This window comes from Caloenas nicobarica, chromosome 9 (assembly GCF_036013445.1).
Source record: "Caloenas nicobarica isolate bCalNic1 chromosome 9, bCalNic1.hap1, whole genome shotgun sequence".
NCBI classification, from domain to species: domain Eukaryota; kingdom Metazoa; phylum Chordata; class Aves; order Columbiformes; family Columbidae; genus Caloenas; species Caloenas nicobarica.
In genome coordinates, this window is record NC_088253.1 from 13,648,019 (window position 1) to 13,663,037 (window position 15,019).

The window sequence follows — 15,019 nt, forward strand, 5'->3', positions numbered from 1 at the left end:
TTTGGCCACACACGGTCAGCACTGATTACAAGCAATAACGTGCTCTTTCCTTTAAATTATTTCACTAGCCCAACGAATATAGCACAAGCAGTGCGTAGGCCGCCTCTGAGAAGATCCAGGTGGAGCCAGCGCTGTGACAGCGAGCCCCGCACGGGGCTGGGCTGGGTCATCAAAGCCATCCAACATGAGCTGCGGGCACGCAGGCTACCCGGGCGCTGGGGCACAGCCCGCTGACCGACAGACCCAACGTGTCATTTGACGTGTGGCACCTACCAAACCGTGCTAACTTTGGTGTTACTGCGGTCGCTTACCCTGCTCCTCGGGGGACACGTTCGCAGGTCGCTCGGCGGCAGCTGTCGCGCCCGGCACGCGCTCCTCGTGCGACACACAGCCCGCCCCGGGCACCGCCGCGCTGCGGGGGGCCCTGGGGAGGCCGAGGGACCCTCCGCCCGCTCCCCGCAGGTGCCTTTACCTCACAGAGGCGGCGACACCTTCCCGCCGCCGCCGCGCGCCCCCCGCCTGGGACGCCCCGCTCCCGGCCCCCCCCGGGGCGGGGGGCGGCGCATGCGCACGGGGCGGCAGCGGGGCAGAGCGGCGCGGGCAGCGATGGCCGGCGGGGAGCAGCGCGGCGCGCCCGGCGGCCCCGAGCGGGTGGCGCTGAAGAAGGAGATCGGGCTGGTCAGCGCCTGTGCCATCATCATCGGTAAGGGCCCGCACCGCCGGCCGGGGCCCCCGCGGGGCAGCGCGTCCCGCCGCTGCGCGCCCGCGGGCAGCGCTGGCAGCCCGTCCCGGCGGGACCGGGGTTCGGGACCAGCCGGCGCGGGGGAGCGGCGGGGCGCGGCACCGCGGGCAGGTGTGCCGCTACCGGCAAGGGTACCGGGCGGTGTTGCATGGGGCGGCGCGTCTCGGCCAGCGTTGAGCTGGGCACAGGGAGAGAGCGGCAGACGGGACGGCCGTTCATTATCAGCTGTAATGCACAGTCCTTCTTAAGGTACCAACAAAATATGACGAAGAGCTCCCTCCACCCCGGCCGTTCGCTGAACGCAAAACCCTGAGATTTTCTAAAGCATTTTCCCCTCGGCCTTTTGAGCTCCTAAGGCTTATACCGCTCTTATTTCTAAGGCTAAAACAAAAGTTGATTTTTTTGATCCCAGGTTGGGGTTCTTCAAAATGAAGATGGCACCTCGGGCTTTCAGAAAGCCACCGAAACTCCCGGACCCACGCTATCTGCACGGAGCTGGCAGCATGGCCAGCGGCAGCGATACGCTCTCCCGCTTCCCGCGCCTGCCGATTGCTGGCAGAGCCACTGCCACTCAGTGCCCTTTCCAACAAACCCGGTTTGTGATTCAGAGCTGCCAGCCAGCGGGGCTGCGCCTGCTTCTCACGCTTCCCCGTAGGAGAGTCTAAACTGATAAATCGGCGCAGGCACCTTCCCTCGGCATGCTCTATCTCCATGGTGTCCGGGCTAGAGAAGTGGGAGTGAGCCTGGGGAAGGAGCAGTTTCCCAGCCAAATACAAGCATCCCTTACAAACCCAGTGAGCCTCAAAACCCCATGGGAAGACCCAGCCATTGCCTTCTCCACCATGGGCTGTTGGAAAGACTTAGAGTGCCAGCTGGGGCAAGGTCCAGAGCTGCCACATCCACAGGAGTATGCTGCGCAGTAGCAGAATTGGCTGGGACACCCTGTTGTGTCTGCACAAATGATGTCCCCAAGCTTGAGGAAGAGGACTTTGCTGCATACTTCCTATAGGTTATACTACCTTTCTGCAATTCTATGCTGTTAGCCCTGTATACCTTTATGCCCTGTTTAGATGAAGGAAAAAAAAAAAAAAAAAAATTAATACCATTGAACAGGATCTCTTGCATTGTGGGTGAGGCTATTATATTAAAAGGAAAATATTTCATACCATTCCCGTAGTAAAATACTAAAAACTAATGGGCAGCTATAACTGCAGTTTGTGGGAAGGTGTGTTCTACTTATACACACATACATTTACATTGAATCCCTTGGCATATTTAAAGGGGAAAATCTAGTTTCTGGATCTCAGTGGAGCATAGATAACCTTGTGTAACAGTGGCGTGTGGGTATTCAATGAGGCACAGTGCTATAAGTAAGGCGTTTCCAGTGTTAGATATTACCTAGGTTGCTGCTGGTCATAGGGAAAATTTATGTCATCTATGTTATTTGTTAGTTCTGGTGTTAGATAATTGTACCTCAAGACTGCTACTCTGCTCTCTCTGATCCCTTCCTGGTCAACCTTCCACCAACTTGACTCATTTGTGATATGTTACAAGCAGAATACATATATATATATAAAACTCTGGTACAAAATAAATCTTGTGAAACAGCCTCTCATCTAGTCAAAGACATTTGAATAGGATAAAATCTAGTACTGTCAAGCCATTTAAGTATTAGATGTTTTCTGCATAAAGCCTAAAAATTCTGCTGCAAATTCCCTCATATTTTGATAAAATATGTTTGAAAAACATCCCTAAGATCTTGTTTTGGTGTTTGATTTGTTTGTGTGTAGGTGGGTGAAATTACATCATGTATCACAAAGTCTTCAGTAACGAAGTGGTGTTAGTGGTAAGAGTATAGTATAGCATTGTAGATGTCACTACGTAAGACATGACAGCCTGCAATTAGAGGACATGGTAAATTATACTGAATCGGCTTTCAAGCCATTGTTGAGTTAAACAAGAGAAAAGTTATTTAAGACTCTTTCAGCAAAAACCTAAACCATTTAATCTGAATTGGCATTAGGCAACCTGTTAGGTCACAAATTTTCTGTATGACAAAATTTAACAGAAGAGAAAGGCTTCTTTACAATGACTGAAATGTGGGTTAAAAAATGGGTGCAGTCGATGTCATAGCCTTTTGATCTGATGCCAGATCAGGACTCTTATGCCAACTGTCATCATGGATTTCCCACTTCTGAGTGAGGAGGGAAACTCTTTTCCCTTCAAGGGTTTAGACATCAGACTGATGTGTCCCATAGCAAAGTCATATTTCTTGAGAACATGAAGAAAAAGGAAATCACCTTTGAACAAAAACCTCTTCTTGCTCTGCAAGGAGCTGAAGGAAGATTATGCTCTCTTTTTCTTTAGGTGTTCTCATGGGTTATCTTTATGCAAATAGTGTATAAAAGTGCTGCAGATATAGAAAATGTTAGAGGATATTTTTTGCATTATCAAATTAAAAGTTTGATGCTGTGATCTGCCAGCATTACAGCAAGTGCTCTGTTTTAGCTAACTGCTCTACAATTCTAATCAGCTGCAGGGTGGATATAGAGAGTGATAATCTTCTAGTAGTTAGTAACCGGAAGAGGAAACATGAAGGAGTATTTGGACAATCTGTAAATATGAGCCTATAAATATGTGATTAATAAGCTCGTGGTTGCCTTCTATACACTACTTCTGCTTGTTTAAAATAAACCATTATATGATTCGTAGTTGGAAGAAAAAAGAAATCAGATTGTCTTCTCTATGCTCCCTAGCATAATGAAATTAGATGAAAAAGAAGGCTTGGAGGTATGAACACCATTATCTGGTATATTTGAGAGTATTCCAATACTGTCAGGGCCTCTCAATATTTCGTATTCCATAAGGACCCCATGAAATTTCCTGGTTGCATTTGAGGGAAAAAAACCTACCTCTAGATGCAGGAACATCACTTCATCCAGCTTAAACATTAAGGCTTCTGTCTCTTAGAGCTAAGGAGATGCTCAGCCTGCCCTGTGGACACAGCATACGTACTGGTCTGGGGAGCAGTGACTCTGCTGCGGGTGGGCAGAGACATCCCCTCATCCCGCCATCCCACCAGCTGCCCTGCAGCTCCATGGCCTGGGCTAATTCCCTGTAAAGGGGCTGTTCCTTTTCCGCCTTCCTTCCATGTTTTGAATTACAGGACAATTTTCTTACTGCTTTTACAACCAAGATATTTGTCAACATAATGAATTGCTATGCTGTCTTTATACACTCACAAAACATACTTTCAAATTTTTGTCTTCTCTTTATAGAGGTTTGAAAGGCTTTGCCCTAAGAAATACTAGATGTTCAGGAAAAAAATAGCAGAGCAAAATACATCAAAATAGGAATATAATATGCCTGTCTTATATCCAGCCCATAGGGCAGTCTCCTGATTTCTCCCAGCAGGCTAGCTCTTTCACAACGCTAAGACTATCCTTCATTACTTTATTTCTTTATTTTTTGCATATGAACAAGCCTACTTAGAGAAGAAGTCTGTTTCCAAAGGTTATTTCATGTTGAGGCAGAAGATGCCTCTTTGGAGTATCCTAATGTAAATGCAGGTACTAAATACAAAGCGTTTTTGTTTTAATGCTAAAAAGAGACTGATACTTAATGACTGTAAGGCTGAACACAGTGTTTAGTAGAAGTAACAAATCTTTCTGGCAATTCATCTCTGCCACGCAATTTTGGAAAGTGCCTGAGACTTGCTGTCAGAGCACCCAAACCACTCTGTGTTCAACATGGTTATGTACAGTGAAAACAAATCTCTCATGGGCTGCAACTATTAATACTCTTCTAATGCACTCAATTACACTGCAAATTAAGCTTTCCAATACTCAGATGAAATGATACAGCTTAAAAAATAGTAACATATGTTCTTTATTATCTACTAAATAACTTACAGATACTATCTAATTGCTCAAAAACCCAATTAATATTTATTTAGCAGACACAGAAATCTATGCCATATTTAATTCAACAGTTATTTTATGCACTTTCTACATAATCGGCTTTATATCTTATTTGTAGAGCTATATGTGTAACTAAGATTATTGCACATGTATATCTTCTATAAGCACAGGCACATTAGCTATACAGAGAAATTCTCATTCAGTGCCTTCAGTGAGAGTTTTGCCTATGTAGATGAAAAATTAAGAAGCTCCGTGACTTGGCTCTGTGTAGTTTCTGCCACATTCCACTGTTCTTTAGAAAAGTACAAGAATTAGAAACGGCAGCCTGATTAAAGTCCAATACCAACCTGATATTTTTGGTCTGGATAATAAAATTCAGATTTCTTACATTAGAAATGTACATGCAACTGTATACACAAGTTGCATGCATAAGACATTTGACAAGAGGTGTTTGTCTGTTGTTTTAATACAAATCAAGTATTTTTATATAAAACAAACAGTTAAACATCTCTTAAAACATTTATTTATGCATCTTATAAAACTGCATAAAAATAGCCATAGGGTTGCACTCACATTATGAAGTCTCTTGTATACATGTGGATGATTTTATGTGAGGCTATATAAGACCCATGAAAAGACCTGCAAATGGAGCCACAATAAAATGCCTGCTAAAAGTAAATATGTCTCTTTAAATTATTTTGCTGAGCACAGGCAGTCAAGTTTCTGTGTCCGCTGACTTTGGGTTACTTAAAAAAATCTTGCAGTATTTATTCTACTCACATACAAGCTTGGAGTAAGATCCCCTGTAAACAGGTTCTTGCTTCAAGTCAAATGATGATATCAAAACTGTTATCAGGTGCCCAGCAAACAACAGGTTCACTTATTGCTGCTTGGAAGCAGCTTTCTGGAATTTGCCTGTTCACATCACCCAGCACATTGCACACACCCAGTCAGCCCAGCCACCTTACGAATGGTCTCAGCAGAATGCATACGAACTGAAAAGCCCCTTTACATGGGAGATTCTTCCTTATGTCAGGGTTGTCCTAATATGTAGCACAGATTAGGGTCCGCATCATGATAACCCATCAAGGGAATGACCGAATAAATTTCCTTAGTTGTCGTTATACTGCCTGGCATTGTACTTATTTACTAACAATTGTGTATGCATCTGCAGGGAAGTTTTCATTTACATAAATACCACTTCCAAGGGCAGTGCTCCAAGATAAAACCAAGTTCAGAGGTATAATTGCACTGGATGTCAATTTTCCTCCTTGCCATTAACGGAAAACTATTTCCAGCCTTCCCTGCCGCTATATTTCTTGCAATTCTTATGTGCCCTAAATTCTGCAGACAGTCTTTATAGACAGAAATCTGCTCTGGGGTTTGGCAAACTGCTCGCTTAACACTGGGGAAGGACAACACATGGAACTGGGAATAGCTTTCATACTCATATTTTTCATTAAAATAATAACTTAAATGGAAATGGATAAGTGTTAATGCCATCTATTTGGTCAATCCTCTCCGATCATGTTTCGTGTGCCACTGTTGCTTAAGGAGACTCGTTATTGGTCATTGAATCAACCGGCACCCATCAGATCTCTCTCTTTATCAAGTAATGTATCAAGTCATTAGGAGATCATTCCCAGACAGCCCCACTGGACGTCACTGGAGTAGTACCCAAGTTACAGGACAGCAGCAGAAGCAGAAATGTATGAGAAAGACACAAGAAAAACATCCACATCTCTAGGTGTTGATTTCTGTGATCCCACCCAGGGTCACAGAAAATGGCAGTGCTGCAGCAAGGCTTCTCCCTCTCTGAATCTCTGAGAGCATTTCCCTTCTATAGCTAACTGAAGTCACAGGACACGCTTTTGTTGACTGACTAGTGAGAGTAATACAGATTACTTCAGTGGTTCTCTCTCTCAAAAGAAGTGTTTCTAAAAAGAAAGTGTCTTCCTTATCTCTGTTACACACCTTGCTAACTACTATTTTGAGCATTTGCTGACATAGCACTTGCTGACATAGCACACAAAGTATTTACACATACATGACTGATTTTTTTCAGGAAAATAATTCAGGATGTAGCCCTGGACTGTAGAAATGTAGAAAAGTAATTCAATATCTTGTTCTCTTATAAATGCAAATTATGGTTAAATAAAGGAGGAAATTTTTGTTCAAGATAAATGGCACATCTACCTTAGTAGCAAGAAACCACAAAGACACTTTTGAAGCACTTGCGAAGATTTTTTTCTGTACAGTCCAGAGTCCTAGGACTCATAACTACTGAAAATTACATGTCCAGCATCCATATGTATATAAAAGCTAATAGGTGTCCAGAATTTTATATGATACCCAGGGACATACTGCTGAGAAAGATCAGACCCTACATTTTGAAAGAAAGAGACCTAGGGATGCACATCCAAAATTTGCAGTGCAAGTTACATTTATGGCTTGATATGTTTTAGGGGTGATGCCGTCTTCTTGTGTTCCTTGAGGCTGTGCCAACATACAGTTGTCCATCAGGATCGTTGGTGGTGGGCTTTCACCTGAGTTCAGGGAGCTGAAAACAAGCCACAGTTTCACTCGCAAGTAAAAACCTTGGCAAAGTTCAAATTAGCTTGGTAAAAATCCAGGGAGACCCTAGAGCTTCTCTGGGCTAACAGCATACCTCTGAGTCTGAATTTACAGAGGGAGGCAAAAAGGATCCCTAAGTAGAGATTCCTAGCAGAAGAAAAAAAAAATTAACTTGAATTAACTTTATATTTTTCTTAATTCAGTCTTTCTGGGCATAGAAAATGGTTTTGTTTGTCCACAGATGTGCCTTTCTGCTGCAGTCTGTACTCAGGAGAATTCAGCATGTGAAGTCCTTCATGTACAATACAAAGAGCAAGAGCCAAAACAGCAGGAAAAAAAAAATCAATATGAACAAATCCCCGATATGATCTTCAGGAACAGCAGTAGGGCATAACAAAGATCATTTGCAAAAAAACCTCAATCTGTACTTCATAAAGTCAGTGATACTTGAGCAAAACTTGCAACATTTGTAACACAATTCCGTTCCCAGGTTATTAACTGTCAGGCATTTATTGACGGGTGGTTTTTGTTTCGGTGCTTTTAGTTTGACTGGGGTTTGCTAGTTGTTTGGTTTTGGAATTTTTTTCCCTGTTACCTCCTAAAACAGAAAATTCTGATTGGGACGCAGTGACTCTGACGAGAAGGCTGAAGCAATGGACTTTCTGCAATGGATGTGAGTAGTTTAGATACCCTGCAACTGAAGCTTTTCTTCTTCCTTGATAGATGAAAAAACAAAGGTAGCAGCATCCTTTGGTAGTGTCTTACTCCTGATCTGGCAGTACAGTGCCTGCTTTCAGCAGTGCCATAAATCTCCACTCGTGTTCCCTTTTCCTGTGCCTTGCAGCTCATTTCCTTCTAGCATAATGTAGCCTTTTCTGTTGAGAAAGTCTGTTCTGCTTTGGCAGGCTCACAACAAGCAGAAATGGTTTGGTAGAGGTTTAGCTTTTTTGTGTTTGGAGCTCTTTGTGTGCCAAACTTTTTCTTTCAAGACCCTGTTTTTTGTTGGGCTGTGGGGGAGTTTCTACTAGCTGCCACACTTTTTTGTCATCTTGATTGCAGCATGATAAAATGAGAAGGCATTTGTCAGTACCAAAGTGCCCCAAATATAAAACATCCTAACAGTGGGGTTTTTTTCTGCTGGTCCTGAAAAACTCAGAAGTCTCCCAAAGACTTCTTTAGCAGATGTTCCACGTTGAAGAGCAGGGAGCCAGCAATCCAGCATGGACTACGCATCTCAGCATCCTAATTCCTTTTTAAATGCCTGTATCCCTCTCTGTATAATGAGAAAGCACAGAGAATATCCAAGCCCTGCTCTCCTGCAGAGGAAAGCTGTATATAATGATAAAAACATTTTTTCACGTGCCAGCCTCCACAAAACCTCCTTATGAAGTATTGGTTTGTTCTCCTTTCTTCTTCTGGCACTGGCCTCTGCAGGTCAGGGCTGAAAACAAGATTAGAGGAGTGACTGTCTACAAATTATGCCCATCTTCAGGAACCTGTAGATTCTGGGGTTTTTTATTTCAGGGTAATGAATGGCCCAATCGGATGGTAGGGTCAACCGATTAAATTCTTGCTCCTGGACATGGTTCATCATCTCTTTCAGACAATAGAGTCAAATTCCATTGGATCTTAGAGAAAGAAAGGTGGAGAGGAATATACTGGTGACGTTTAAGCCTAAGGAATTTCTGTATCATTGAGTAATGGAATAACCCTCATGGCTGAATAAAATCTTTCTGCACTGAAAATTAAGTTGAAATTTTTAATCTGATCCTTAAGTACTGTTGTAATCACACTCCAGAGATGAGGCTTCAAGATCAATAGTGTAAAACAGCATTAAAAATCAGTAAGACTTCAGAAAGGTTACTTCTGACTCCAAGAAATAGGTCAGTGATCTGGATGAGTGGCATTTTTTCTGCTATGAAAAACAATAGCTCTTTCATCAGTTACATAGAACCACGTAATCTAGATCAGGCCAAACATCTTAATGTAATATACCACAAAAATTATGTTTGAACAATATGACCTAATTTAGAGTCACAAAAGCCAGGAAATACCAAGTTAAGGAAGAATCTCATGCTGTTGAATACACTGGATCAGAGAACTAAAATCCACAATGTTATATGGTCTATGACAATGAATGTCACAAGGTTGCCCATCACAAAACCCCTAGTTCACGTGTGATACTGGACAACTCACAGACATGCTAATTATGCCTCATTAATCCTGGGTCAGATAATCACACAGATATGAGCAGTCAGGCTAGAAAAAGTGGCTCTCTAGGTACAGAGATGTGTTCAGACAGTGGAGGGCAGAAGTTGAGCTCTGAATACTGAAATGCCTTCTCCATAACTTAAGCAGTTTTGCAAAAAGGTCATTGCACTTGAATACATGTGCATGACATAATAGGCTAGAGGTCTGATAAGAAAAAGCATCATTAGTTGGCTGGTCTTTTGTAGTTCCTAAGCGTCTTCCATCTTTTTACTGTTACATTGTGCAACCACTATGAGATAAGGAGAAAAAGCTTTTAGCACTTGTCATGTATGATGGGTCCCACATTGCACTGCGAGATCGCTCCTGCTCCAGTCCCACAAGGCTGATGAATCCGAAAGTGTGTTCCCTGCCTCCCTGCCAGCCCATGCCTTGGAAAGGATCAATATGTGCTTCTCCATAAACCTGAAGGTAATAACTGTCAGGGAATATGAGGACTTGCAGCTTTAAGCTGTGTGCTTTTGTATCATAAAGATTCATCCTTTTGTACAAAACACCCAAGGGATCAGTTTTTCTTAGGGAGTTGCAAGGAATGGACCGAGAAGAATGAAAATGAGGGGTTGAGTTCCTTCTCCAGATTATTTCAAAATTCTTTAGCAGCTCTCTTGAGAACTAAATAGAACAGGGTTTGCTTGTTTTTAAGGTCATCCTAGACTATATTTTATTTCCATTTCCCCATAACTTTTTTTTTCTCTGCCCAGTTTTTGTCCTGTTTTGATAGCAGACTTATTTCTTTGGTAGTTGGGGTTGCAAGCCTTATTTTATTACTGATTTAAAACAATGCAGACAGTTCTGATGTCCGTGAAGGGGAAATGAAACCATTTCAGAAACAGCATTCTAGGACTCCATAAACACAAGTTTCAGTGTTTCTGATATTCTTAAATGCTGTCTGAAAACTTGAAAAGCCATACACTTTGGAAACATAAATAATCAGCTCTTTTTATGTGTCTTGAAAATAGTAGTAGCATTAGTTAGTACAAGAGAACAGAAAGTATCCAAGCTTGTTAAGCTTCCAAACGCTGTATTCAAGTAAATTAAAAAATAGCTGAATCAATATTTGATTCTGGGTGGTGTCCTTGCGTGCCTAGCATTCACCTTGGAAGGGATTTCTAGTTGTATGACAGAACTAAAATATTTGTAATTTAAAAAACCAACAAACTACTTTTTTATACTACTTCTAGTAGATCTTGTTGCAATAAAGCCATTTCTTACGGTAAACTCTGCCAAAGACCAGTAGGACACAACGTCTGCATGTTTGTTGGTTGTGGACATGGCCAGTTCCCTAGCAACGCATTAAGATTTAAGCAGAGTATTACAAAAGGTACCCAAATCCTGTACGTATTAGGAGTGCGTACAGAAGGAATAGCTCCCCTTCGAGCGCGCAGGCTCCTGACAGAAGATTAAAGACCCTTTTCATAACAGGTCCTGAGGCCCTGAAATCCTGCTGAAGTCAACGAGAGCCAAGGACTTCACTGCCTCATAGAATCAGGCCCTAAATTAAATTAAAGCAGCTGGGTACAAAGAACATTAGTCCATTATTACCCACATAACAGAGCAAGGCCGGCAGCCGTACCGCAGGGAGGTTGGGTGTGGATGAACCGTACTGTGCTCAGGTCACACAGCAGAGGGCAATGGGGACAAGTGTAATCTGTTCTTGTTAATTAAAATTATAGGGGGCCAGTCTCACACACTCCTTTTACCACAAATCTAGTTATCAAAATGCTTGTCATTGACCAAATGTAGTCAGGGCACAGGAGTTGCTCAGGCAGCCCAGCTGCCCTTTGCAGCAGGTAGAGATCATTGTCTTGATTTCAGAGACAAGGAAAGCAGCACACAGAGGCCAAGAAGAGCGAATTTGCTTCCAGCAGGACCTCCCTGAAGACAGGTTTCTGAAAATACCATCTATTGACATCCCTATACTTCCCTTTGCGGCCTTCTGAGATAGTCCAAGGACTTCTGGGCTCAGATTTAGCTGCTCAAAAGCACCAAAACTGAAAAAAACCCAAACCAATGACAAAACTTATGTAAAGTGACATTTATAAAGAACCTACTTCAAGCGGAGGTCTATTGTCATGTTTGTCTTCTTTCCTAATTACTTAAAACAAGTAAAACATCTCTGATCTGTGGCAGAACTAGAACAAAAAGTGTATCATAACCAGGGTCCTATACGTTGCATTGGCAGGGGCATTCAGGCCTGTGTTAATCTGTATTTTGCAGGATTAGCTAATTTAATTCCATGTTTCTGTGTACTCAAAACATTCTGTAAACAAGGGATTTTTTTGGATAAAATTTTTATACAGCTGGTCAACTGCTTAGACAAACTTGGTATATAAAGACATCAATGAGCAACATGAAGCCTATTAATTCTGAATATACTTAGTTTCAAGAGAGAGTTGTGGTATTTGCTAATAAGGGTTCATATGCACAAAAAAGAAAATTATGTAGTAATATTGCTAACTCTTGAGATCATATTACAACAGGTGTGGCATTTTTCCTTAAATTCCCAGATCATAGATATTTAACAGTGTCAAGAAAAGCTGACATTTCTTTTGGAAATCAAGAAGTTTCTTGTTGGTAAAATTATCTAAAAGTATCCTTTAAAAACAAATTAAAGATGTAAAAATAAAGTCAAGATTCAAGTCAGCACCAATTTCTAAATACATGAGGACAGCAACATGGCATTGTAAATGATGCCTGTAGAAGGGTATACTAAGCTGATAAGTATTTATACATCTAATTTAAACTTAGGTTGAGATAGTTATTAAAGTGCACTTAAAAGCAGGTGTGAGCTTTAAATCGAATATCATCATGCAATAGTTGTGCACACCCCAGGAAACAAATACCCTTTTTTGCTTTTAAATTCCACCTCATTTCATTGACCATAGCGAAACGTAAGTGTATCTTTGTATTCTTTGCTAAAATGGAGACAAAACCGTGTAGAGATATAATGATATCATGCTGATAGTGGTAAAACTAAGTACACCAGAATTTGCTAACACAGATTTACAACCAGCAGAATGCAAACTTGAGAGCCTGAATGATTTCCATCAAGGAGCTGTGAAACCTGCGAGAGCAGCAAGCTTTGCTGTAGAGCTCATGTTTCGTTTGTATCTGCATCCAAAATAAGGTTCATGTAAGATCCCAGACAGCAGCATGAGAGCTTACAGGAGATTCTTAATCAGTCTTTCTTCCCAATAATGTAACCTGAGCTATAACACAACAGTTGGTGTATTCAGATGGCTTGTTACTGCTATTTTCGTATTGCTATGTTTTAAACGTGTATTGCTTGGAATTTCAATTCAGGAAGGTGCTGTCAGCATTTAACTCCTTTACTGTTCAGGATAATATTGAAAAATAAGCCTAAACTTAAAGCTAAACATGCTTAAATTCCCATGATAACCCTTCAGAGATCAAGTGATGTCTAGTTCAGAGATGCTCTTCTTAATGGCTCGCAGGTTATAATGTCACAGGTTTGCAGAAGCTACATAAGCATGGTCAAAAAATTGACCAGTTGGCCTGAGCCTGAGCACACTGTTGCAGAGCTCATACATAAAACCTGATAATTTGAGGGGAAACTAGGGGCGAGACTGGAAATTAAGTTTTGTTGTATTTACAGTGAGCAAATCTGCTCAAGCTGTGTCTTTTCTCCAGACCCGTTCATTCCTGTCATGCCGCTCCCCGAGTTCCCTCGTGTCCCTTTGCTGCTTTAGAGCCCTGGGGCAAACATGGCTCACGTGTGCGTTCTGGGAGCCACAGCTGAGGGTTGAAAGGGCCCCAATGCTTGCAGAGAGAAAGTTTTACTTCTCAGCATTCACTTTGCTGAATGGACATCTATTAAAGGAGGAAGATCTTTTCCCCAGCAAAAAGCTGCAGCTTGATGCCATGCGAGGTAAGCCCGGAGGTGCCACAGCAGCTGGGCAGCAGGGTGGGGGTCAGGGAGATGGTGCCAGCCTCCAGGCAGGTTTCTTCCACTACAGCCTAGACTCATCTAACAAAAGACATCCTTATCTGAACTTGTGGTAGTGTACTGTGCGACTTTTGAAATTGCATACAGCCATTTTATTGCATCCTTCTAATTAGTCAAATGATGACACTTCCATGAGGACTGACAGCTTTCAGGAATGGACAGGGTGAGGCTTTCCCACTGGGCAGCAGTTCCTGGTAAATTTTCCAGACTGTTCAAGTAATCTGTTTACTGTGCTCAGTCAGAATGAGCAAGAAGAAGAGGAGAGAAAAAAGAAAACAAACACAACAACAAACACCCCACAACCAGCATTTTCCATGAAATAAATTATACTTCCGAGACGGTGTGAGAGTCCCTGCCGTGGCATGGGTAGGGCTGAAGAGTCTGGACTGGCAAAAAGCTGTAACTGTCATACTGTCCTTGTCTGACCCACAACACTCCCTGACACAGTTAAACTCTTTGTTAATAAAGCTAAATTGGTGAGCTTCACAGCAGCATTTTGTAATTGCCTTTTTTCTTGATAAATACTGAAAAACATTGCAGGTGCAGAGGGACTATGAGAGGCATCCCAGAGGTGCATCTGTCATTTGTCAGATTTCTCAGCCAAGGGAGAAACATTAGATCAGCTACAGGGACTGGCAGCTGCCTCTTAAGCCACTATGGGGGGACCTTGCTCCACTGTCAGTTGCTTTCCTTAAAGTCGGAAGTTTTCTGGTAGATATCAGTCAGGCAGTGTCCTGGAGAAGACCCCCACCTCCTCCAGCCTGCATACAGAGCAGAGCATTAGAAACTGCCAATTTCTACGTCGGGATTTGATGACACATTTTTGCCGTTTGCAGGTAAAATTCCAAGCCAGGATATTGAGGTCCAGAGAGCTCAGAAAACAGATGTTGGACAGATAACAAGGGCTAATACAGCATAAAGCTGCACTATTTATAGAGAGCACTGTGCAGTGCTGCACTTTCTCACCAGGGCAACCCGGGCATTTTAGGAACATTAGAGGGGTTTCCTCCACATCTGTCTCACAGCACCATGGTCAGTTTGGCATGCAGTTTCTCTTTGGAAGCTAGTGGAAGAGTTGAAGGCTTCTCTAATGCCATGGACTGCTTTCCTTCAAGGGCCGCAGTAGCTCCTTTATGTGCTGAAGTCCCACAGTCAAGGGGGTTGTACAAGCCCCTCTTCCCCACCACCCCCTGCACCACTGCCAGTGGTGATGCAGTGCGACCCACCAGAAAGGACTGCTCTGCAGCTCTGTGTTGGGACACCCTCATCTTCACCTGGCAGTACTGCCCTGCCATAAACCCTACTCAAGGTCCCTGATGTCAGGGCAGAAGGAAGGAAAGGAAGGTGCAAGATGAAGCTCAGCGAAGCGGCTGGTTCTAATCCCCTCCTGGACACAGCTGTACTACTACATAGGCTGCTCTTGGTGCGGTAGCGTGCTGCAGCTCGCTCAGCATTACTCCTTGGAGAATATCCCAAGGAAAATGCCACCTAGTCCCTAGGAGATGAGTTTTCCCAATGTTTCTGCCTTATCATTGCAGCATATAGAGA

The 15,019-nt window shown here is 42.8% G+C and overlaps 1 protein-coding gene across 1 annotated transcript in view; it reads left to right on the forward strand.

Moving 5' to 3' along the window:
- The first annotated feature begins 564 nt into the window (after window positions 1–564).
- SLC7A10 (solute carrier family 7 member 10) overlaps window positions 565–15,019 on the forward strand; it is a 40,293-nt gene continuing 25,838 nt past the window's right edge. Inside the window, exon 1 of the mRNA XM_065640827.1 lies at window positions 565–703. Coding sequence (XP_065496899.1) covers window positions 565–703 — 139 coding nt within the window. The remainder of the gene's footprint in view (window positions 704–15,019) is intronic.